The sequence below is a fragment of the Asterias rubens genome, chromosome 7 (genome assembly GCF_902459465.1).
Source record: "Asterias rubens chromosome 7, eAstRub1.3, whole genome shotgun sequence".
In the NCBI taxonomy this organism is placed as follows: domain Eukaryota; kingdom Metazoa; phylum Echinodermata; class Asteroidea; order Forcipulatida; family Asteriidae; genus Asterias; species Asterias rubens.
In genome coordinates, this window is record NC_047068.1 from 12,058,244 (window position 1) to 12,082,149 (window position 23,906).

The 23,906-nt window shown below is 37.7% G+C and overlaps 2 protein-coding genes across 3 annotated transcripts; both read right to left on the minus strand.

Moving 5' to 3' along the window:
• Positions 1-336: 336 nt before the first annotated feature.
• Positions 337-11,690, minus strand: LOC117292164 (methyltransferase-like protein 23). Its single transcript, XM_033774104.1, has 6 exons — positions 11,613-11,690; positions 9,837-9,957; positions 8,964-9,068; positions 8,046-8,286; positions 3,594-3,678; positions 337-3,075 (listed from the first exon to the last, which is right to left on the minus strand). Exons 2-6 carry the CDS (start codon positions 9,942-9,944, stop codon positions 2,922-2,924), a joined length of 693 nt encoding a protein of 230 aa, XP_033629995.1. The 5' UTR covers positions 9,945-9,957; positions 11,613-11,690; the 3' UTR covers positions 337-2,921.
• A 1,579-nt stretch (positions 11,691-13,269) lies between these two features.
• LOC117292162 (alpha-L-fucosidase-like) lies at positions 13,270-23,903 on the minus strand. 2 transcript variants are annotated; one of them, XM_033774101.1, is made up of 10 exons: positions 23,846-23,903; positions 21,761-21,994; positions 20,476-20,673; positions 19,437-19,543; positions 18,232-18,362; positions 17,371-17,510; positions 16,445-16,542; positions 15,840-15,972; positions 13,918-14,088; positions 13,270-13,613 (listed from the first exon to the last, which is right to left on the minus strand). In XM_033774101.1, the coding sequence occupies exons 2-10, from the start codon at positions 21,976-21,978 to the stop codon at positions 13,358-13,360; spliced, it is 1,452 nt and encodes a 483-aa protein (XP_033629992.1). In that variant the 5' UTR covers positions 21,979-21,994; positions 23,846-23,903; the 3' UTR covers positions 13,270-13,357. The 2 variants fall into 2 exon arrangements, with proteins under 2 accessions (XP_033629992.1, XP_033629991.1); XM_033774100.1 differs by lacking the exon at positions 23,846-23,903 and adding an exon at positions 23,743-23,838.
• Positions 23,904-23,906: the final 3 nt, after the last annotated feature.

Here is a 23,906-nt window from a genome sequence, read left to right on the forward strand (position 1 = left end):
GTATACAAATCCTTATATCTGCCCGCGGCCAGGCCAGGTTTCTCAGTAATTTGCTAGTGTTTTTGCATATTTTTAGCTGTTCTCTTTTTATAACCATTGTATTGCTTTTTCTTGTAAATCTTTGATGTGCAATTTTTTAATTCATGTTTGTGTTTTTTCATGTTTGCTGGCAAATAAAATGAAATGAAATGAAAGGCTGTAATAGATGTGTAGGTTGAATCAATTAAATTAAATTAAATTAAATTAAATTAAACTAAATTAAATTAAATTCAATTAAATTAAATTAAATTCAATTCAATTCAATATTCAAATTAACTCAATTCAATTCAACTCAATCAAATTACATTTAATCATGGTTTACTCCTAGTGGTTTTGTTTAATTTAAATGTTATACCCTTTTTGTGGTTTTTAGACTGCCTTTTTATATATATATATTTTTTTTTTACATATTGTATATGCTTAGGGCCTGGCATAAGGAGCTATATAAGTACTCTTTTATTATTGTTATCCCAAACTCATGAGAATACCAGTACATAGACAGGTAACCAAATCAAAAACTCATATTAAAAGTATACAAAATGTATAGATTTTCAGGGAGGCCTTATTAATCTTTTCCAAAGGCAAACATAAGGAACAGACTACAGGAAGCATATCATGCCTGATGTTTGAAGAAAACAAAATCCGAAAGCGTGAGGTAAAAACGCCCTAACAAAAACCGAAATATGCCTATATCAGTAGCCACCGTATCCAATAGGATGAATATCAACGCATGAAATACAATAAGCTCCATCTTCTCCCTCAGCCTAACATGAAATGTTTTAAGCAATCTTTTAATTATTCTAATTATATGGAACAAGTTACTCCTAAGGCCTGGACTTGATCGGTAATATCTTTTTACTCTGACTGTAAGTATGTCTTTAGGTGTATTTTTCACTTCTTTTTTGAAGACACAGAATGATAATATAAAACAGCCGTTGTGCAGATATAAACCCAAATCTTATACCCACGACTGCATCGGTTCCACGGCCAAGACTTGTTTTTGGATATATCAGATTCAACCACTCAAGAAGCATTCGGCCAAGACACAACCGAGCCATGTAACCTTAACCAGTGCAATACTTGATGAGAGTGTTGAGATGTAAAATTTGAACAATACAGATCTGTTGGAAATGTAATAGCTCCATTAATAGGCTAAGTGTGTGCTATTTTCGTCAGCTTATACCTATAGTCAGGCCACTTGGCTCAACCGGACTTATCCTTTAAAACCAAGGGGAAAACATTAAAGAAGTCCAGGTCGTCTTCACATTCGCACAATTGTCACTTTGTGTAGCAAGAATTACCAGAACCACGGATAAAGAATACTCCTCGAAAAATGTATTTTTTTCCTTCATTTTTCCACAACGAGGGATTTATAGTTTTAATTACTTGTAGATCTCATATTGATTATACTGCAAGCCATGTTTTATTAAAGTCCATAATGTCCTTTTATAGTGTCTGTTTCTCAAATTGTGGCATCAGTAGATTAACTTTAGAGCAACTTAGTTTACTCGTGTGTATGTTTTCTTTATCGTTCTTAGTGAAATAAATTCAGAAGTACACTGATGCTTATAACATCTTGAACACGTGACATAAGTTCTTAATTGCATACAATTGAAGCGCTTGCGTGCCCAATGGTAAACAAATTAACCCTGAACTTACAGAGTCATGAACACATGTAATGAAAATATTAAAATGTTTACAAAACATCGATCTAAAAGGTCTGCTGATCTTCCTAGAATTGCAGAAAATAAATTACATCAAGTAGACCCTAATGGATACAGCTTGTCACAAAGGAAGTTAGCTGCAATGTGCAATGCGTAAACAGACACGTCTAAATAGACGGCGTAATAAAACAAATATTAAACCATGTGAAACATTCAATGGAGTTACCCGGCATAAAAGCACCTCAGTCCAGCCCGAAAATTTTACTGATTTTTCACAATTTATGTTGATATATTTCTGCCATTGGAACCAAGGATACCTTAAGGCCAATATATTGTAACTATTGCTAACTATGAACCATAAAGGATCAATCCTGTGTACTCTTCAGTAACAAGCGGCTCTGTTCATTCACGTCGATTCCAAACATACGAGTATCCACGAACAACAAGCCTCACGATTGATCACAATGCTGGGATTTGAACCCATAACCATCCAACTGTGGAATCCAATACCATTCCCAAGGACAAATCACACACCTCAGTGAGGGGTCACACCTAAAAGCAACTCATAACACCTCGCTGACTCGTCTATAACTTAGTGATCTCTAATAGTTGTATGGTGTGAGGACTTGGTTAGATTTGAACCTGTAACCATCCAACTGTGGAATCCAATATCATCCCTAGGACAAATCACACACCTCAGTGAAGGTCACACCTAAAAGCAACTGGCATCACCTCGCAGCACAAGGATGAATCGTCTAACTTGGTGATCTCTGAACAAAGTTGTATGGTGTGATGACTTTGTTAGATTCGAACCCATTACCATCCAAATATGAAGGGAGTCCAATAAATCCTCCCCTAGGACAAATCACACACCTATCCTATGAGGTGGTCACACGTATGAGGAACACCACCACCTTTCCGAATAGTCTATAACTTGGTGATCTCTAATAGTTGAATGGTGTGATGACCAGGTTAGATTCAAACCCATAGCCATCTTACTATAGACGAAGTCCAATAAATCCTCCCCATGGCAAATCACACAACTCTGTCAGGAGTCAAACCTATATGCAACTCGCACCACCTCGCAGCACAAGGATGAATAGTCTATAACTTGGTGATCTCTAATAGTTGTATAATATAACTCCTTCCGCAGGACAAATCACACACCTCAGTGAGGGGTCACACGTATAAGCACTTCGAACCACCTTTCCGAATAGTCTATAATTGGGTGAGCTCTAATAGTTGTATGGAGTGGTGACCGGGTAGATTCGAACCAGCGACGCTAGGACCATCAGCCCCAAATACACCCAGGGGAATGTGAAGGCAATGTAGACCCCATCGGATCAGCAACTGATCGAGGCTACGATCGGAGCTGGATTTACAAAATAAAAAATAAAATTACTCTACCAACAGCCAATTATTGTTGACCAACGACCAGGGGTCGATTTTACATAGAGTTGGGACTAGTCCTACAATAGAAGATATTAAAAACTTATGGGTAATAGAGCGAGTAATTTGTCCTATGTTTGGACGAGTTACTCATTCTAACTTGATATAGACTAGTTAGTCTGATCACTTTGTGAAATCCAACAAATTTCATAAAGCATAATTTGGTGATTAGATGGGTGCACTGTATACGACCAATCAAAGCGAGAATACGTTGTTAACTACCGCCTCAATCCCATGTTATTCCGGCATGATGTACTCTACTAACCTGATGTCTATCTCGCGCGCATGTTCCCCCAATCGCAAAATCAAACCACATAGCTGCTGCACGTTTTCAAGTTTTTATCATCCGTTGATTTCATTTAGATTTAGATGGTAGAGATTTACTTTGTAAATTTATATTCTTAAAAAGGAACTTATACACAATAAAAGTGTGACTTTTACCTTCTTTCTTGGTAGCTTATCCAACACCTTGTAGTTGTTCCTTTCTCCAGAAAGAAAACAATTGTGGCAAGAACATTCTCAAAATCTGAAAACAAACACAGATAATTTTGCACACGTTTTAAAAATGTTTTGGATATAATTCTGTAGAAAGAAAATAGTTTTGGGTCTTGAGTAAATATGTATCTGTATCCAATTCTAATCCAATATTTTAAGAGAGGAGTAAATTAAGATTAAATCAAGCATAATATGTTTATTCTGCAGAAGTCACCGTAATTCGACATGAATAACACAAAATTTTGAATTGATAGTACAAAGACATTTTACAAAAGTGATCAAAAGTGAAATTTAAAGAATAGCAACATCGGGGCGAAGCAACAGCTTTTGTTCCCCAGCCTAGTGGACGGACGATAAAATGGCAGAAAATAAAACAAATTACATACATGTGTAAGACAGACAATAATTTGGTAATTGTAAAAGACCAGTATTCTCACTTGGTTTATCCCAAAATATAAATAAAATATAAAACCTGTGAAAATTTGGAGTCGGTATGTCATCAATACACCCTTGTTTACAAGTAAATTATTATGTAAAGTGTGAATAAATAATGTCATATAATAAACAAAGCAACAAAAAACACCACAAATCTTCGAAAATTTCACGAGCCCTTATCATACAGTTTTACACAATCATAGCCAACACGTATGAAAAAAGTGATGCATAGTGCTTTATGCTTTTCCCTTTGACAGCAATGACTTGGGCAGGACAAGAACAAAAACAAAAACAGAGACCAGATTAGGATGACAATACCAACATATGAAAATATATAATTTTAAAACAAAGGTTTTGTAAGAATCACTAACAAGAGGCTCGATGCAAAGACAAAACAAGTTTCTTTTAGTATACACTCAACAACTGATGTTTAAGACGTTGCAGCATTCCTTTAAGACATCTTAACTTTAGGTAAATACTCCCACTGTAGACTCCCAAGAGTAAAAAAGAAATGGAGACGAACTCTCCAAGCTTCCTTCCAGAAAATCCAATTACGAAATCTAAGTCATTCCTTAGGGTTCAAGATTTGCTTCCGACGGACGCAATATGATGACGTTGGGAGTTGAAAATAGAACACAAACTCTCTATCACAACAACATGTAACTGTTATGTTCGTAGGATGTAGGATCATGTGAACAATTTATTGGTCATAATTATTACCAAAATCTAGCGTAGCTGTCTTACTTTGTCTATTTTGGGTTTTTTTTTCCCCTTCAATTGAAAAAAGGACGAATTTTATATTTATTTTTAGATTTAGTAAGCGTGTAATTTGTTGTAAAAGTATCTTTATTGAGTGGTCATCTTGCATACATGTCACCTGTAACTTTTGCCTCATTTATTAGACACTGTTTTACGGTTTCGATCCTAAGATTTAGAAATTGGAAATTCTGAAATTGATGTGAAATTATTATCTACGCCAATAAACTAAAATAAGTCCCTGTGATTAACCATGTCAATAGAATTTAAAATGAAATAAGTTGAACCAGGAACCTAAAATGTAACAATATTTTTGCAATTGAAACAGCGTCGATCGAAACAGTGTCCTCTCTGAAGTACTATCCTTGATCTTCAAGACAGATTGACTGATCCCACTTTCCAGGCATTGGACAATACTGAAAATTACTCAAAATAGTTGTTTGCATCAAAAGTTACTTGTATGAGTAACATGGAGCTGCTGATAGTATAAAACATTTTGAGAAAAAGCTCCCTCTGAAGTAACAGAGTTTATGAGAAAGAGGTAGTTTCTCACTCAAATAAAGAAATACTTCAGACCTGAAGCCCTTTTAGGCATCTGCAAGCACACAGACAGTGGTGTTTTTCTTTCATTATTCTCTTGCAGCTTCGACGCTGGACAAAAAAAATGAGTAAAAGACTAGCTGCGCATTGGGATCAACAAGTGAGAATACTGGTCTTTAACAATTACCAAACGTAGCCAGTTCATTTAGGATGAAAATTAACATTTTACATACTATTATGAAACTACAATCTGAGCACATCCATTTAATGCAGCCAAATCCCTAAAAAGCTTCAAGGTATAAATTTTCTTCAAGAAGGATTTTATTGATGAAGGAAACGACGCCGAGTATCAAGCGTGGATCTCTCCGGTATTAAAAAGATTTCAACAATCTTTAAAACTAGGATTCTATAATCCAGCACATCATAAGCATAAAATAACAAACCTGTGAAAATTTGGGCTCTAGTAGTATTTTTAATATTATTGTTTTATCATATTAACTTGTACATATATTTTTGATGTAATTTTATTGTTAACCAAATGCCGTTAGTCTGTGACTTTTTATTTGGTCTTTTATTTTTATATGAAAATAAACCAATTTTAGATTGAATTGAATTGAATTGAATGGAATTGGTCATTGAAGTTGCGAGAAAATAATGAAAGAAAAAAACACCCTTGCTGGACGAATTTGTGAGCTTTCACGATAAAATACTTTTATTATTTTAGTGTGAAATGACCTCTTTCTCAAAAACCACATTACTTCAAAGGGAGTTGTTTCCCACAATGTTTTATACTATCAACAGCTCTCCAATGCTCATAACCAAGTCAGAATTAAGTTAATATTTGTTATAGGTAATTTCCAAACATGTACCTTCCCTTTAAAGCCATTATACACTTTCGGTAAACAGTATTGTCCAAGTCCCACACTTCGTGTATCACAACTTATATAAAAATTAACAAACCTGTGAAAATTTAGGCTCAATAGGTCATCTGAGTCAGGGGGGGGGGGAAATAGGTCACTCTTGTTTCCGCGCGTTTCGCCGTGTCATGACATGTGTTTAAAATAAATCCGTAATATATTGTTTTAATGTTTTCTCAAGAAGTAAAGCATTTCATGGAACAATATTTCAAGAGAAGTCTTTCACCATTACCTCTGTAAACCCTGTAAATTATTTGTAAATCTACGAACTTTTGTTTTACTGTACCGAAAGTGTATAATGGCTTTAACCATACCGGATGTAAAAGATTAGCACTGAAAAGTAATTATTCGAATCTCGTAACTGTTTTTGCTGAAATAAATTCAAGTGGAATGAAGTAACTGGGATACTTGTATCATTTAATTTGAATTGGGAAAATAGAATTAGCTGTTGCAAACAACTTACCAACCAAATGGACCGAGAGTATAAGTGCAAAAAATAGTTAACGTTTCGACCCTAGCAGAGTCTTTCTCGAAGGCTTTTTAGCCTTCGAGAAAGACTCTGCTAGGGTCGAAACGTCAGGCCTAACTATTTTGTGCATTAATTTGAATTGAATACACATGTGGGTATATAGAAGATGCATTTAAAGGCAGTGGACACTATTGGTAATTGTAAAAGATCAGCCTTCTCACTTGGTGTATCTCAACATATGCATAAAATAACTTACCTGTGAAAATTTGAGCTCAATCGGTCATCGAAGTTGCGAGGTAATAATGAAAGAAAAAACACCCTTGTCACACGAAGTTGTGTGCGTTTAGATGGTTGATTTCGAGACCTCAAGTTCTAAATCTGAGGTCTCGAAATAAAACTCGTGGAAAATTACTTCTTTCGCGAAAACTATGGCACATCAGAGGGAGCCGTTTATCACAATGTTTTATACCATCAACCTCTCCACATTACTCGTCACCAAGAAAGGTTTTACGCTAATAATTATTTTGAGTAATTACCAATAGTGTCTACTGCCTTTAATATCATAAGTAGCTGCGAGCTTGGCTGATCCTACGCTTATCCATTTACGCTTTCAGACAAACTGCAAAAATTCCAGGTAGAATATGAAATAATCTATCCATACATACTAATTGGGGACTGTTGCCGACATTCATAACGGGAAAATTTGCCGCGTTTTTGTGACTTGTTTTCTCTGTTTTTGAAGCCATTTTTTACGTACAATTTTCTCTTTTTAAAATTTGAGTTGCACCGATTTTTTTTATACATTATGCGTTTCAATTTACTGGTACATTATTTTGGTTGAGACTTTTCAGAAAAGGCTGAAAATGACCGAATTCCAGAAGCCCTTTTGACTAATTAACATTCACACAGAGGTCACGCACGAAAAATGATGCGTACTCTGCAGATAAATCACAAAGGAAATTAGTGATCTGCGGGTAGACTGTAACCATTCTTATACAGCGTATATCACTTCGATATCCCCAACGCTGTCAGTATATGCGGAGCTACATTTTGAGTTATGAGACCTATTCCTTTACATAGCACCATGCAGTGGTTTACAAAGTGCTGTGGCACAATATGCAGCCAAGTACGTTTAGTTCTGACACACATCGGTATATACGGGTAAAAACCAAGCAAGATGTAAATCGTCATGCAAAAGTTACATCATTCTAATCTTCTCACACTTAGCACATACAATCTTCAAGTCTTTAGAAAATGAGTCAAAATGATAAAGTAACTAACCTTTGGTATCATAAAAACAGTCCGAAGCCAGAATGACATCAAATGTTGGAAGTTGGAAAATACCAGGTGGAAACTCCCCCCAGGAGAGGCCTACTATATCTACCGAGTCCCTCAGGTCGTTGGCCTGGCATGACTTAAGACAGTTCTCAAGACAGCGAGGGTATCTTGAATGGTCAGAGAGAGTGACCACTGCTCCACATATTGCTGCTAAGATGCCTGGTAGAGCTGTGCCAGCTCCAAGCTGCGAAATATAATCAAATGGTTTCAACAAAGTGACTTATTATTTTATTTGTATTCTTCTACTTTCAGGTTTAGTGCATGCTTCATGATAAAGCAGATATCACATTCTAGGTTGGTGTGAGCTCAAACCCAATGTATGCCAAGGCAGACACAATGTAAATAAAAGGTTGTGTATTTTTTGCAGAATAGACACCGTGAAGAGAAGTGCGTAAAAAAGTAGAATGCCAGGAATCTATGGGGTCTTCCCTCAGTGCCGCCTTGAAAGCAAAGAGTGTTGTAAAGTCCCTGGGATCCTTCTGCAAGGAAGGGTTGTATTCTTTGCTCTTAAATTTGTTTTATTGCTAGTAAATTTGGAGGTGAATTTGATTTGATTTTAGAGCATTTATATTTGCATGGCCTGAGTTGTCCGCAAATAAATTTTCTTTAAACAATTCTGTAAATGAATTTTGACGGACGATGCCATATCAAAGCGAAAAACAGACAACGTCCTCTAGTTGGTATGACATTGCTCCAGAATTGCAAAGGTCAAAGGTTCGAATCCCAACTGAGTAAACATGCTTCTGATTTTTTTCACAGAACTCAGGAATGTATACTGAGTATACATTGTATGGTGCTAACACACATCTGTGGTTAAAAACCAGAATGAAAATGCTTTTAGCCAGTCATTGTAAAACTCACCTCGAGGACTCTCTTGCCAAAAATCCACTTTCGCTTTTTCCAAATATACTGAGCTAAGACAGGTGCAGAGGGCCACACGTACATCCCATAGGCAGGATCAACCACCTAGAAGAAAAAAGAGCACACACAATAAAGCTTAATGTGGCACTATGGATCATTGTCTTGCTTGATAGTATTTATTTTTCGCTGGTGCACAGCCATGAGCAGCACCAAGATACCAGACGATAAAGCCGACGCAACCAGACCAATCAAACAGTCTGACCTACAGGCAACCATTCACCAGAGTTGATTGCTACCTTTATAGCCGTTTCCCAAGAGCTGTTCGGATTTGGAACAGGCTACCAGTGGCTGAGGTTACTGCAACAAATCTGCAAGGGTTCCAGAGAAAAGCACTGCCAGCTATAAGAGGGATGGAGCTTTCAATTTCTCTCAGAACAAACTAACAATACCACAATTGATTTGCACAATATTGACAGCATAAAGCACAGAGCACAGTTGGATTGCAACCCACCCTCTCCATCAGGAGAGCAGCAATGCTTTTAGGAGAGTATAACCATTCAAGATGCCAATCAAAACAAAGTATGCCAAGAAAAGCAAATCTCACAATTTGCATTTTACAAATTTAGGTAACCATCTAGATTCTAGATACATTTAGGTTATTATTGGCTAGTTGCATACTCGCAAACCCCCCATCCTCCCATATGTGACCAAGGTGAGGATGGTGAGTTACGGTTATCGCAACTAGTTATTGGCATATGGGACAAAACATGATTGAAATCAACCAACCTTCCATCCTGCCATATGTGACCAACAGGAGGATGGTGGGTTCAGTTATCACAACTATTAGACAAAACTTGATTGAAAGCAACCAACCTCTGGAATCTTGACTTCAACTTCGCCTTCTGTTTCCTCCTCATCTTTGAATGTGAAAACTTTCAAACTTTCCACACTCTGAGAACTGGGTGTCTCATCAAACTGCATGTGTGTGCCGAGCCTGCAATTTAGAAATAACGACACTTTAACAAAATGTTAAGGATGTGCTTTCTCATTTATTTACAAAGTTCTGTATACTAAACTGCAGGAAATAAAACAGCGTTCTTTTTCACTTCACCGTTTCAGATAGTTGCAATAATTGTAACCCTCCATCTTGCGACCGATGGAGAATTACGATTCATGGAGAACCATTCACGTTCTTGTTTGTTTGTATTGTTGAAGAAGTTTCTGTTCAGCTCAGTCAGTGCATGGACTCACCTCAAGTTTTTATTAGGTTTTAAACAAACTATTTACAACATGTTAAAAGTTCCCACACATGTATGATGAGCATTCTCATGAACGGCAGATTAAATTAGTGACTCATTTAAGTATCCAGTATTTTTTATGAAATAATTAATTTCTAAAAATCTACTGAAACAGGGCCCAATTTCAATTGCAATTGGTGTTTTTGTTGGTGGTTAGCCTTAGTTTGTGTGGGGTTCACGTCGTGCTCTGCTACCGCCCCCCAAAATACGTTCATAATTCCACCTTTGAATATATTTTGCACTCCCTTTTATCATCATAAGGGAGCTTTTAAATTGGGCGCTCATTTGGAGCCTTTTTGAGATCCGAAATTGCTACAGAACTGTCAAGCTTAGGTGCATTCTCTTGTCCCATCTGCTGTTGGAATCCAAGATGGCGCTGATTGCTTACGACGTGGAGATCCTGTGACGTCATGATACAAACAGTCTAGGCTTCATAACCCACAGAGCCCGCTTGGATATCCACAAAAACTAATTCTTTCCAAGGACCATGAAGTGGAATGCCCTTGACAACTCATTAGTGAATGCACCAAGCTTGAACAACTTCAAGCAATTGCTCCATTAAAATCCCATATCCCCGCACAAGCCTGGCATCATACTCTCATCGAGTCCAGCCAGCCAGTACAAGAGAGAAAGTGACAGTGTGAGTGTAAGTGAAAGCATGAAATAAAAAACCTGTAAAGCAGTAAATCCAATTTCAATCAATTCTATAAAAGTAAGCACGGAAAAGTTTCCGTATGGCGCCACCACTTTTTCATTCGATATGAAATAACATAGTATCTAATTGACCTCAATGAGATATCCCTTTTTCTAAAAATGAGTGAAAAAGTGGTGGCGCCATACGGAAAGTTATCCGTAAGCACAACAATTTACCAAGGATAGACAAAAAAAATTCAAAAGAACAACACTTGCTTACTTTATACTTACTCTCCTAAGCACAGACAGAAATTTGAAAAGTATTGCTCAACATTAATTAAATTTAAACAGATACTGGTGCCCCACTCACTAAGCAAAGACATTTGTCGACCAAGCAGTATTTTCTGCTAATAATAAACAGCTTTATGAAATTGGGCCCAGCAGTCCAGCCAGAAAGTAGCACTAGCATTAGCAATAGCATAGCAAGCAAAGCAATAGCTAGCCCTGGTGTGGTAGGTAGGACGTCAGTCAGTGCCACTGCAACGGAGGAGTCCAACCTGGGCTAAGCAATAGCATGGAGGTAGAAATAATAAAATATAGCATGCATCGATTGTCAAATGTTGTCGTCTGCTAAATATTATACAAATTTCTGCATAAATGTTACATTTTAGTTGCTAACTAAATAAAATCTGGTACAAAACAATAAAACAAATATTACCAGATATTGTAAGAGAGATATCCAGTAAGTTATTGTGGTTGAATTGTTTCTTCGGGTTACAAAATCGCAACATTTGCAACGCTCATGTTCACCTCATGACCAAAATTACCATTTTCGCAATGGAACGGTTTCCGTACTCACTATAAACATTCTGAGCACTCTTCACGATTTAGAAAATAGAACCAGACTATCAAAATTTTGAAAGGGCGCCCTCGTTTGACTCTTTTCATTGATATTATTTTAGGCCCTGTTCTTTTTAATGTACAAGGCCCCTAGGGCCTATACCATTCACAATGCATTGAACTTAAGTAGATGCTATCAGATTCACAACCTGAAATCTGTACCTGAAAAAGTTTTATCGACAAAACCAGCTTCTTGTGGATTTGAGTTTTTAACCTGAGGGGGAATCCTGTACAATCATAAATTTGTAGGCACTACTGTTGCATGTTTCAAACCGATAGTGACAGCTGCCCCAATCATTCAAACCCAAATAAAAAAGAAGTCACAACAATATGATTACTTCAAAAGCGACTTGTCATTTAATTGATGCATCATAAAAAAAATATATTATATACAAATGCATCATATTTCAGGGTTAGTATACTCTTTAAGTTCACAAACTACATTGGTAAGAAATTACATGTCTGATCACTACACCCGATTCCCCCCCCCTTAAGTTTTACCCTAGTTTTTGGCACTAGTGGGTGTTACCAAAAAGCAGGCATGTCTCTTGCGATAACTCAGGAGGAAAAGAGTTAATTAAAAATATTCAAATTAGCCGCAACATCAACTATGATGTATTCACCTAGAATAATTAGAAATATAGATGAATTTTTAACTGAAGATAATAATGGTAAAACACATCTGGAAAGAATTTAGATCATATCGTGTGGACTCAACTTTTGTTGCTTGAAAGAACAAAACTGAAAAAAAAAAACACAGGTCCAAGACAAGTTCAACACCCCTTTTTAAATAACATCTTGCATGCCAAATTCTATCTCAACTGAATTTCATGGAAATTATTATAGAGAAAGTTTTTCTTACTTTCTGCTGAGCAGAATTAAACAGGATACCTGATACAGATCATGCATGTGATAAAATATTTTATGTTTTTTAAGCATTATTTCATTGTACTTGGCTACTTTGGCAACACAATTGGTAATAACACAAATTATATCTTAGTGTAAAACTTACTTGGTAAAGAGCAATGGAGAGCTATTGATATAAGAAAGTGTTATAATGATGAGAAAGAGGTAATTTCTCACTGGCATAGTCAAATGCTTCAGGGCTGATGAAGCCTTATGCATCTGAACGTACACACATTTTGTACAACAAGGGTGGTTTTTTTCTTGCAACTTCGATGGCCAATTGAGTCAAAATTTGCTCTGATTTGTTATGCATAATATGTTGGGATACATATATAGCGAGAATAAGGGGTCTGGTACCTTTAAGCAGCTCTATGAAAATTGCCCTGCACCAAATTTCATCAAGCTAAAGCAGAAAATAGTGCTTATTAAATTTCTTTGCTAAGCAAAAAAGCAGCCAATTTCAAAAAAGCAACCAATTTCACATAACGCTAGGATTAATCCTATCTCGAGTTGTGGAGAGTAACTCGTCCAAACTTGTGATGGGTTCAATGCGTCCTAACGTCTATGGATACGGAATTTAACTCGTCCTAAGTCCTAAGATTCATCATTAGTTAGGAAGAGTTTGGAGAAATCGACGGCTGATCCTTTTAATGCTTGCTAAGAAACACAGTCCAATTTCAGCACCCATGCCCATCGACATGGCATCTGAGATGTATTCAAACTCGGCAAGTCCACAAAAACTCCTCTATCATCTTGTCCAGGTTTCCACTGCAGTGCCCCCTTGTGACCCAGCATCGTAACTGTTGTATTGCTACTAGTATTTGGCACACCAAGCAAGAGACTATTGTTGTCTGGCCAGTCTAACAGGATTGCGTATACCACAATTGAATTTCCTTGTTTCTTTGATGTATACCTGGGAGGTGAATGCAAATGGAAAAAAGATAGAGGTTAATAAGTAAACACATAGGGTCGTGCGGCGGCTATAAGGCAATGGCTTAATTGCCACATCATCACACATTAGGTACAGGATAATAACAAAACCTTTCAAGAAACAGCCGTTGCCGTAACTGGTAGTTGCAAATTTGAAGATTGTATACAAATCGAACATCAAAAATAGGACTGATCCCATCTAAACAGAGGAATCTGTTAAGCCATTTTCAAATTTGTTTATTTCCTAACAAATCTCTTGAATGTTAAAGCTAGGTTAGTATACATACCAAATTCCTTGAGTCTTGGTGTCATTCTGTGCCCTCCATGGCTTGGATGCATAGATGGCCTCACCATTCACCTTCAACCAAGAACCCAGCTGACGCAGACGCTCTTCAAATATTGGAACAATACGACCATCATGGGTTGGACCGACGTTCACCAAGAGATTACCACCACAACTGAAAAAATGGTTTCAACAGAGCAACAGGAACATGTTATGTAAAGAAAAACCTTTTTGATTTAACAATTAATGGGACTTACAATCATTAAGGCACCGGACACACTATTGATAACTGTCCAAGACCAGTTCTCTCACTTGGTGTATCTCAACGTATGCTTAAAATAAAAAGTCTATGAAAATTGGAGCTCAATTGGGCGTCATAGTTGCGAAATAACTATGAAAGCAAAAACACCCTTGTAATACGAAGTTGTGTGCTTTCAGATGCTTGATTTCAGGATCTCAAAATCTAATTCTGAGGTCTCAAAATCAAATTTGTGGAAAATTACTTCTTTCTCGAAAACTACGTTACTTCAGAAGGAGCCGTTTCTCACAATGTTTTATACTATCAACAGCTCTCCATCAATTATTTTGAGTAACAACCAAAAGTGTCCACTGCCTTTAAAAGAATGATTAACTGAGTACAACATTCGCCAAAGAGAATGACAAGATAAGAAAGTCAATACCTTGATCATTTACTGCACCGAGATGAATGCATTAACATTGAAACACCCACCTCCTACCATCCTCAACCATAGTCCCATCCTCATTCAGGCCTGATACTTCACGGAGGCAACGAAGGCAATCGCGTCCATGTCCCCCGGTCATTGCCTTGGTGCCCTTGAAATACTCCAGTAGAAATTCACAAGGAGAAAATGCCTTGATGCCCTTGCCTTTCAAACACGAAGCACACAAGCCTGCCCATATATATGACCAATCAGGAAAGCTGACTGCCGTGCCACAAAGCCACCCTCATCAAGCATCTGAATCTGAATAATAAAGTCAGCAAAGCATCCTATTACCTAATGGAAACATCAAATCAATTTTTGTAGAGAAGACAATGAAGACATTCCAGTTGTAGACGTGGAAGGAAAACCCCTATTGACCCCTTGCACGTGTATCACACGCGTCTACCAATGCCACGCTCACCATGTTGGTGGGCAGTTAGGTTTACGTGTATTAACGCCGCGTGGCCTAAAATGCACACTTTCACTGCATAACGCGCAGCATAGAGTTGATATAAAAACGCACTGTGAAATTGCCCACCAGTATGGCGCATTCAAGATTTTTCTGCTGATGACGTCAGGTGAAATGGGTCAATAGGGAAAACCTACGCAGTAGGGTGGAGACTGAAAACCCAATCCACAAGCAAGGCCCGGTGCGGGTATCGAACCGGGGTCCACAGAGGTGAAAAGGCAGGGACAGAAACCGTTCAGCCAACCTGACATGCCCATAGACCAATCCCCATTGACAATAAGGCAGGCTGCACAATGAGTCTTCAATAAGTTGACATCTGATCCTCATGTGGAAGCGTCGTGGCCGAGCTTTTAAGAGCACCAAATTCAAACCTAGGTGTTTCTGATCGCAGCACAGTGTGGGTTCGAATGCCCAGCCGTGACACTTGTGTCCTCAAGCAAGACAGTAACCATTGCTTCATCCTTCAGATAGGATGTAAAGCCGTTGGTCCCGCGTGTTGTGTAACACATGTAAAAGAACCAAGTGCAAATGCCGAAAAAAAGAAGGGGTTTGCCCTGGGTTTCCTGGTTTGATTGGCAGCATATTGCGCCACACATTCTAATACATGGTGCTATCTCATGATTCAAACGTAGTCCCACATACTCTGTATGTTTAAGCACCTTGATGAGCGTCACTGAGTGGGACTCATTTGCCAGTATATTATAAGAAGCCACTATTATTATTATTATGACTTACCTGACAGTTTCTGCAAGAAGTCTGGTAAGATCCTCCATGTCTAGGTAGTCAGTGACTTGAGCATCTCGACGATAACCCCAAGACATCTTATCTATTGTCATAGCATTCTCCCACTTATGTTTCTGTAGTACACCTACATTAAAGGAATATTACAAAATTGGTTAGAATAAAAAACTTGTCTAAAAGATCACAGATTTACATAAAACTTACACGGTCTATTGATGATGATAGTAGAAAACATCCCTTGAAATATTTCTGTCTGAAATGTCATACTTGATTAGAAATAATAAAACTAGTTTCCTAATTGTTTAGAGGTTATCGCTCAGCGAGCACTTTATTAATTTTTTTTGTATTCGATGACAAGCCAAATGTGTCATCGGTTTTCTCATGAACCAAAAGGGTCGATCGATCTCAAACTTCAACAGGTTTGTCATCTTGTGGTGGATACACTGCCAGCAACTGTTTTTTTTAGCCAAAGCCAATTCTGTAATGTTCCTTTTAAGTATAACAAATTTGAAACTAAAAACTCAGGGTGGTCATTATTTTCAAAGATTTTGCCCATTCGTGAAGTTGAGTATTAAAGGACAGGAAATTCTGTTTCCTACCTGGATTAAAGTGGTCACCACATGTGTAGAACCCTCCATGTTTACAGGTTGTGTTGGTACCCCATCTATCATTGGTTACCACGACATTCTTCACTGGACTATAAACACAAACAACCATAGAAACAAACGTAAGACCAAATTTGAAATGAGACTTTTTGACACTTTTGATCAGTTGTGGCTGCCAAAAAAACCTGTGGATTTGTTGAAACTTTAATGCAGGCCTAAGAAGGCACTTCAATTTACATTATCAATGGACTTTATGCATGCACGTCATCATGCCGCCATCTTAGAGGTAGGTATGCCTTTGTACGCACAGCGTGCAGGATGGTCCAATGAGTGACCTGCCTTTGTCCTCTAGACCAAGGTGCCCAACTCAAATGAGGTCACATGCATTAGGTCTATGAGATATTCCAAATAGAAGGTGCGTTAGGTTAGCTTCCCGGGGTTGCCGACCCTGGTGTACTCATCCAAGTGAGCCCCAGACATAAGCTAAACAAACGCCAACTTCCCCTAGCATTGACAACAATGCACCTTCAGACAGCTGACTGCTTTTGTTGTGCATTACATCCAAAACTGTTCGTGGATTCACACAAAGATTGTGAAATATTTATCTTCAATATAAAACTGCAAGTCTAATAAAACTTACAAACCTGTGGTATAAAAGTACCAATCTTCAGATAACAAAATACTAACTGCTCGCAAAGTCTCTGATTTAAGGGTGAAAATAAGTGTCAAACCATGTGAAAATGGTGTCCATGAGAAAGTGTTTGTGGTGATGTCTTGCACCTCAGTCAGCCCCCAAGTAAACCATACCACAAGCAGGGCACTTGGGGCTGACCCGGGTGAGCCCCTAAAAGTTTTTCGACCCATCCATCATGGAAGCTAATCAAACGCACTCGTTGTTTCCTTTTGAACTCTCATCTTACCTGTCGTTGTAAAGCCATGCAAGGAATCCAGTGCTATGCCAGTAGTTGGGTTTAACATAATACTCATTTGCACCATCGGACCATAGTATCTCCGGCTTGTACATATTGACAATTTCATATAACTCAGGTATGGCTACTTTCTATCAAAGAACACACAAAAGATTTAAGCAATTTTAGTTTTGAATCGAATTCGTCTTCTTCCTACAACAACTAAGACTGTACCAGTTGATGGATCTAGCAGCAACCCAGCACTAGCAAAATGATGAACCTTGGGAACGGGTTGCTAAATCTATCATCGATGGTCCAGCTATAAGCCTACTTTACCAAAACAACATTCCAAGTGATATGCCTGTGGATTTTGCTCAAAAAACTTTACGGTATTAAAATACCCTTTTTCACAGTGTTTATTAGACATTGTCAGAGGGGCAAATCCTTGGTGTAAATTTCTTGTTTACATTTTATTTTGAAGAATTTATAAAGATTGCAACTTTATACAACAATGGCATTTTTTGTTATTTAAAAGCCCTTTTAAAGACACTGAACACTATTGGTAATTGTCAAAGACCAGTCTACTCACTTGGTGTATCTCAACATATGCATAACATAACAAACCTGTGAAATTTGAGCTCAATTGGTCGTCGGAGTTGCGAGATAACTACAAAAGAAATAAAACACCCTTTCAGATGCTCAAATTCTAAATCGGAGATTTCAAAATCAAACTACGTCACTTCAGAGGGAGCCGTTTCTCAGAATGTTTTATACTATGAACCTCTCCCCATTACTCATTACCAAGTGAGGTTTTATGCAAATAATTATTTTGAGTAATTACCAATAGTGTCCACTGCCTTTAAGATTCCATACCTGAGCGTACTGAGAGGTTTGATATTTATTCATTTTGTCTTCTTCAAAGAGAGGATGAAACCACGCCTTTAAGGAATGGTAGAGGCCAAAGTGAAGATCAGTCCTATTACGGATTGACGTAGCAAGGTCTCCTGTTTCAAATGACAGAAAAAACACCAAAATATAACTATTGTTAAATTGAACTTCCTCCTTCATCTGAGGTTTAAAACCTAAACTACATACATCACTTGAAGGTTTTAATAATAATAGGTTCTGATATAGCTCTTTATCACTCCCTTAGGGCCATATTAAAGTGCTTGTTTATCTCTTTTTAAAAACAGTGTTGTTCAAAGGCCCACACTTCGTGTATCACAACTTATATATAAAATAAAGACCCTGTGAAAATTTAGGCTCAATCAGTCATCGGAGTCGGGAGAAAATAACGCGAAAACCCACCCTTGTTTCCGCACGCTTCACCGTGTAATGACATGTGTTTAAAATAAATCCGTTATTCTCGAATTGATAATTGTTTTAACGTTTTCTCAAAAAGTAAAGCATTGCATGGAATAATATTTCAAGAGAAGTCTTTCACCATTACCTTCTGTAAACCCTGTAAGTTATTTGTAAATCTGTGATTTTTTTGTTTGTTTTCTGTTCGGAAAGTGTATAATGGCTTTAAAGGGTATTAAGCAGAGCTGTGTCTTGAATTATGAGACCCATTTATGTAGCACAATGGTTTACAAGGTGTTGCAGGGGTGGATTTCACAAAGAGTTAGAACTAGTCTTATCTCGAGTTAGGACCAGTTACTCGTCCTAACTTAGGACTATCCATGCAGTTTGTATATCTCCTAGGACTAGTCCTAAGTTAGGACTAGTCCTAACTCTTTGTGAAATCGACCCCTGGGCATTCAGCTGCCACTGCCAGAAGCAACATGCAATTGTATGATACAAAAGTTCACTATAACAATACAATTTGCATTTAAAGGAACACGTTGCCTTGGATCGGTCGAGTTTGTCTTTGAAAAGCGTTTTTATCCGATTGTTATAAAATGCATATGGATAGAAAGATGTTTTAAAAGTAGAATACAATGATCCACACAAACATGCCTCGACTAACACGGTCAGCCATTTATGGTGGTCAAATTTTTGACTCACATAAATGGCCGACCGTGTTAGTTCGCACAGTAAAAGGAAAACCACTCAATTTCGAGTGGTTTTAAGCCTACCAACAAGATCTCTTTTGGGTCCAACATCCATTGAGTTCCAATTCCATGAATACTTGGATGGCCAGTTGGTGAAACCTTCGTGGTGTTTACTGGTCAACACAACATATCTTTATAATAAAAACACACTCAAATAGTTATTGCAATGTAAGGAAGACAAAAAGTTACATATCCTAAAAATTTTACATGTATGTCAATCACTGGTAATCATAGGTGTGAATAGTCCTGGGTCCAATTTCAAAGTTGCTAAACAAATTTCTGATGAGCAAAAATAAGCAGGCTAGCAGTCACATATTGTACATGTAACATGGTATTTTGGCTGGTAACCTTGTTCTGGTAAGCATAGTTTTGTTGTGCTTAGCTGTTTTTGTGCTTATGCAGCTCTATGATATTCAGCCCTGAACGAAGGATGTGGTCTTCTCGCAATGTTTAGTTGAAAATCACTCAATGCTAAACTCATACAGACTCTCTTCCCTACCACAAGTGATGTGGGACAACAATAATTTGTTTCTAGTCTTCGAAGCGTTGATGAAATATTTTACGACAATTTCTACATGGTTCGAAAAAACATTTATTTATAAGGAGTCCCAAAATCAAGATACATTCTGACAAATCACTAGGGGGGGGGGGGGGTTGAGTGTGTTAAGTTGAGGTTTAGGTTTAAGGTAAGGCGTTTCAATGTTGAGTGGTCTTCTTCACCGGAACCAAGCTGTGTTCTCAGCAGCAGAGTGTTGGTTCGAATCCCGGTCATGAAACTTGTACCTTTGACCAGGGCACTTTACCATAATTGCTTCATAAGAATTGGAAAGATAATGCATTTTGCTTCACCATATATCCTTCAGACTGTGACAGGGGACAGGGGAACCGAGGCCTGGTTCTTGATAATTTACCTCGACTTTGTCTCGGTAAAATTATCAAGAACCAGGGCTCGTTGGGATTAAACCCCTAGTTGTAAACCTCTTCACCACACATTGATTCCCTAAGTAAACTTGCAGGAATATCCAAGTTAAGGTTTAGACCTACTCTCAAGGCACTGACTTACTTGGCTCCAGACGACTGGAAGATATCTGCCCAATGATCAGGATCAAACAGCTCTGCTGTAAACATCTTAGCGAAATCCTCATAAGTAAAGCTTGGGGCGTAGTTCTCCTTCATGAAATCAAGGATAGGTTTCTTAGGAGTGTCCCCTCTCCAATACCACCAGAACCACTCAGCGGGAATAGCACCATGTCCACCAAAACTAAACAACACAAAGAGAAAGTTAATAGTTTATAAGTCTATCTAAACAAAACCACAACAATACTTGTGTGGGATTCGAACCCAAGACCCTTGCAATTTTAGAGCAGTGCCCTACCAACCGAGATTGCCCAGTAGCTGGAGGCAAATTCAAATCCCATGTTTTGGCAGCGGGTACCGCAACAATTTTTTTCTTACATAAGTAGCGAGTATAGACTGCTAACACACATCGATGTTTTTTATAGGTAAAAACCAAAATCAGTATTCTTTACCCTGATGCTAATTATTTTAAAACCACTGTTTTACTGTTGTTTCAGAAATTCTTAGATTTCTTTGTTTTTGAAAAATAATAAGACACGTATCTGGCAATAGCTTTCCAAATTGTATCTCTGTGAAGTGCGCTGAGCGTCTTTTTGGCAGACCGATAATAAATTGTGTGAAATTTATTATCTTTATACTAGCATTTTACACACAGATTCTTGTCCTTTTAATGTACCATGTACTGCCAAGATGCTCCAAACATTTAGAAGAAGTCCTATATGGATACTTATAGGACAGTTTTGCGACAATAGAGACTTTATGCATTAGGAAAAAATACACCGGAAAATGCTCATTTGGAAACATAATGTTACATGTCACGTGCTCCTATAGGCCTATTACTATGGCTTACAATTAACTTTTCTTCTTTCTTTCTTTCCCACCTTTTTTTGATCGGGTTGTTGGTTCAGTTTTCAATTTTCTTTTTTTAATTAGTGAATACGGTACTTGAAAAAAATAAAGAATTAATTTTTTTTTTTTTCATCAGTTAAAATTTATTAATATTACTAAACATTTGGAATGTACTCTTAGAGTCCTACCTAGAACTATTTCCTTAAGACTTTCATAATCCACCTTATCTCTATGAAAGTTGAGATGCCAAAGCTTGGGGGTCCCAGGATGTATCATCAAGAAAATATCACAATATTCGATAATATCGCAAATTATATTTGAATAAATCGAGGTATACATCTGTCGGGTGTACTGTCTACCCATGGTGTGAAAACCTGGCATGCCAGCGGAACAAACTCATAGTTCAAAGTAAATACAGATACCTTGGTACAGAGTAGACACCCCAATGCACCATAACACCAACTTTTGCTTCATCATACCAGGCTGGTAAAGGTCTAGAGTCAAGAGAGTTCCAGTTGGGTTCATACTTGATGGCCGGAACGGCGGAGATCATCAAGTTAAGTATGATAAATAATTGTATACACCCTATCCTGGGCATCCTGGCATGGGCATTCAGTGATCTTGCTCCTTGTGGGTGCATGACTCGATGAACACATCTATAATATTAAAGGAACATGTCAAGAATTTGTAAGAATTTTTTTTCATAAACTTACACTGACGATAGTAGAAAACACTCCTTGAAGTATTGACACTATTGGTAATTACTCAAAATAATTTTCAGCATAAAACCTAATGGGGAGAGGTTGATAGTATAAAACATTGTGAGAAGCGGCTCCCTCTGAAGTGACGTGTTTTTTGAGAAAGAAGTAATTTTCCACGAAGTTGATTTTGAGACCTCAAGTTTAGGATTTGAGAGGTCTCGAAATCAAGCATCTAAAAGCACACAACTTCGTGTGACAAGGGTGTTTTTTATATATTCTTTCATATTATATATTTTTATATTATTCTTTCATAGTTATCTCGCAACTCCGACGACCAATCGAGCTCACATTTTCACACGTTTGTTATTTTATGCATATGTTGATATACACCAAGTATTAGAAGACTGGTCTTTGACAATTACCAATAGTGTCCACTGTCTCATTTGATGAGAAATGCATAAAACTTCTAGGGAGTTTATCACTCAGTGAGGGTTATTTAAAACAAAAACAAAATTGTAATTAATGTCATGCAAAATTTTAATCTTTTTTCTTCTTCATTTTCTCGAGACCTAGATGGCTGATCGATCTCAAACTTCTACAGGTTTGTCAGTTTGTATATAAATGGTAGAATACATATTGTGCATACACTGCCAGCAAAAAAAAATTCTGTAATATTCCATAATGCTAATTGTCTTTCACCAAATAGCAATGAAACAAAATAAGCAAAACAAATTGTCATTTTCACAAGGAAAAAGGGTTTACACTTTTTGTTAAAGTTCGGGGGTTGGGGGTACCTAATAGGTACAGACAGGCTTCAAAACAAGGGGGAACCCTGACTGAAGAGGCAAGCCAGCATCTGGCAATCAGAGGGTAGTTGCCATAACATAACCCCCCTCACCGTCAGGAGGAGGGTTACGTTATGGCAACTAGCAGGCGGAGGGGGGGGGGGTCAGAAAGGAGAGAGGAGGTGGGGGGGGGGTATTCCTAGAACTATTTCGGTTTCGTCACGGGAGGGGGGGAGGGTCGGATTGGTTGGATAAGGTTTATCGTGAATAGCAAAATATCAAGAGAGGGAGCTGTTGAACCCACACAAAGGTATAGGCGTTGCGTGCGCGAGTCGTAGAAACTGCATAGAAACCGCCCCATATTCCTTCCCACAATGCATTGCGTTTCTGAATCGCAATAAACCTTATTGAGAGGAGGGAGGTGAAGGGAGAACAAGATTTTTAACAAAGAACGCATTACGACAGTATAGGAAAACCCATTAAAGGCTAATTTAAAAGGCAATCAATGAAGACAAATCGAAAACATTATAAAATATCACTATCAGTCAGAGAAATAAAATTAAAATAGTAAAAAAATTACTAGTTAAAATAAAAGGTCAAATTTAGTGAGGATCATGTTGGTATGTAAGGGGTAGCTTAGGGTGGGTCTTTACTCTACTCGTCTCACTGTAGGCAACTTCTTCAACTTGTGCTTTGGATGATCGGATAATGCAGAGTCTTTATCCAACCATGCAGCAAAACACAAAATAACAAGTTAAAACTTTGATTTGATTGAAGAAGTTTATTGGGCAAGTTCTTTTTGTGTGCTTATAAATTTAACTTAAATTGTGTTGCTTGCTCCGGGCTTTAATTTTACCCAAGTGAACATTTGTCTTCCACAATCTAACACAATTGAGCAATGCAATATTGAATAGTTACCCTTCCTTTACACCACTGTTTGCCTTTCGTTTTCTTAATCCGCCTCTGTTTGAGATTAAAAACTGTAATCACTCTACACTTCGCAGAGAGCCAGAGTTCTCACTTTGGGGTAGGTCACATGACCTGTCATGTGACTCTGCATAGGCCCTTTCCGTTTTCCACAG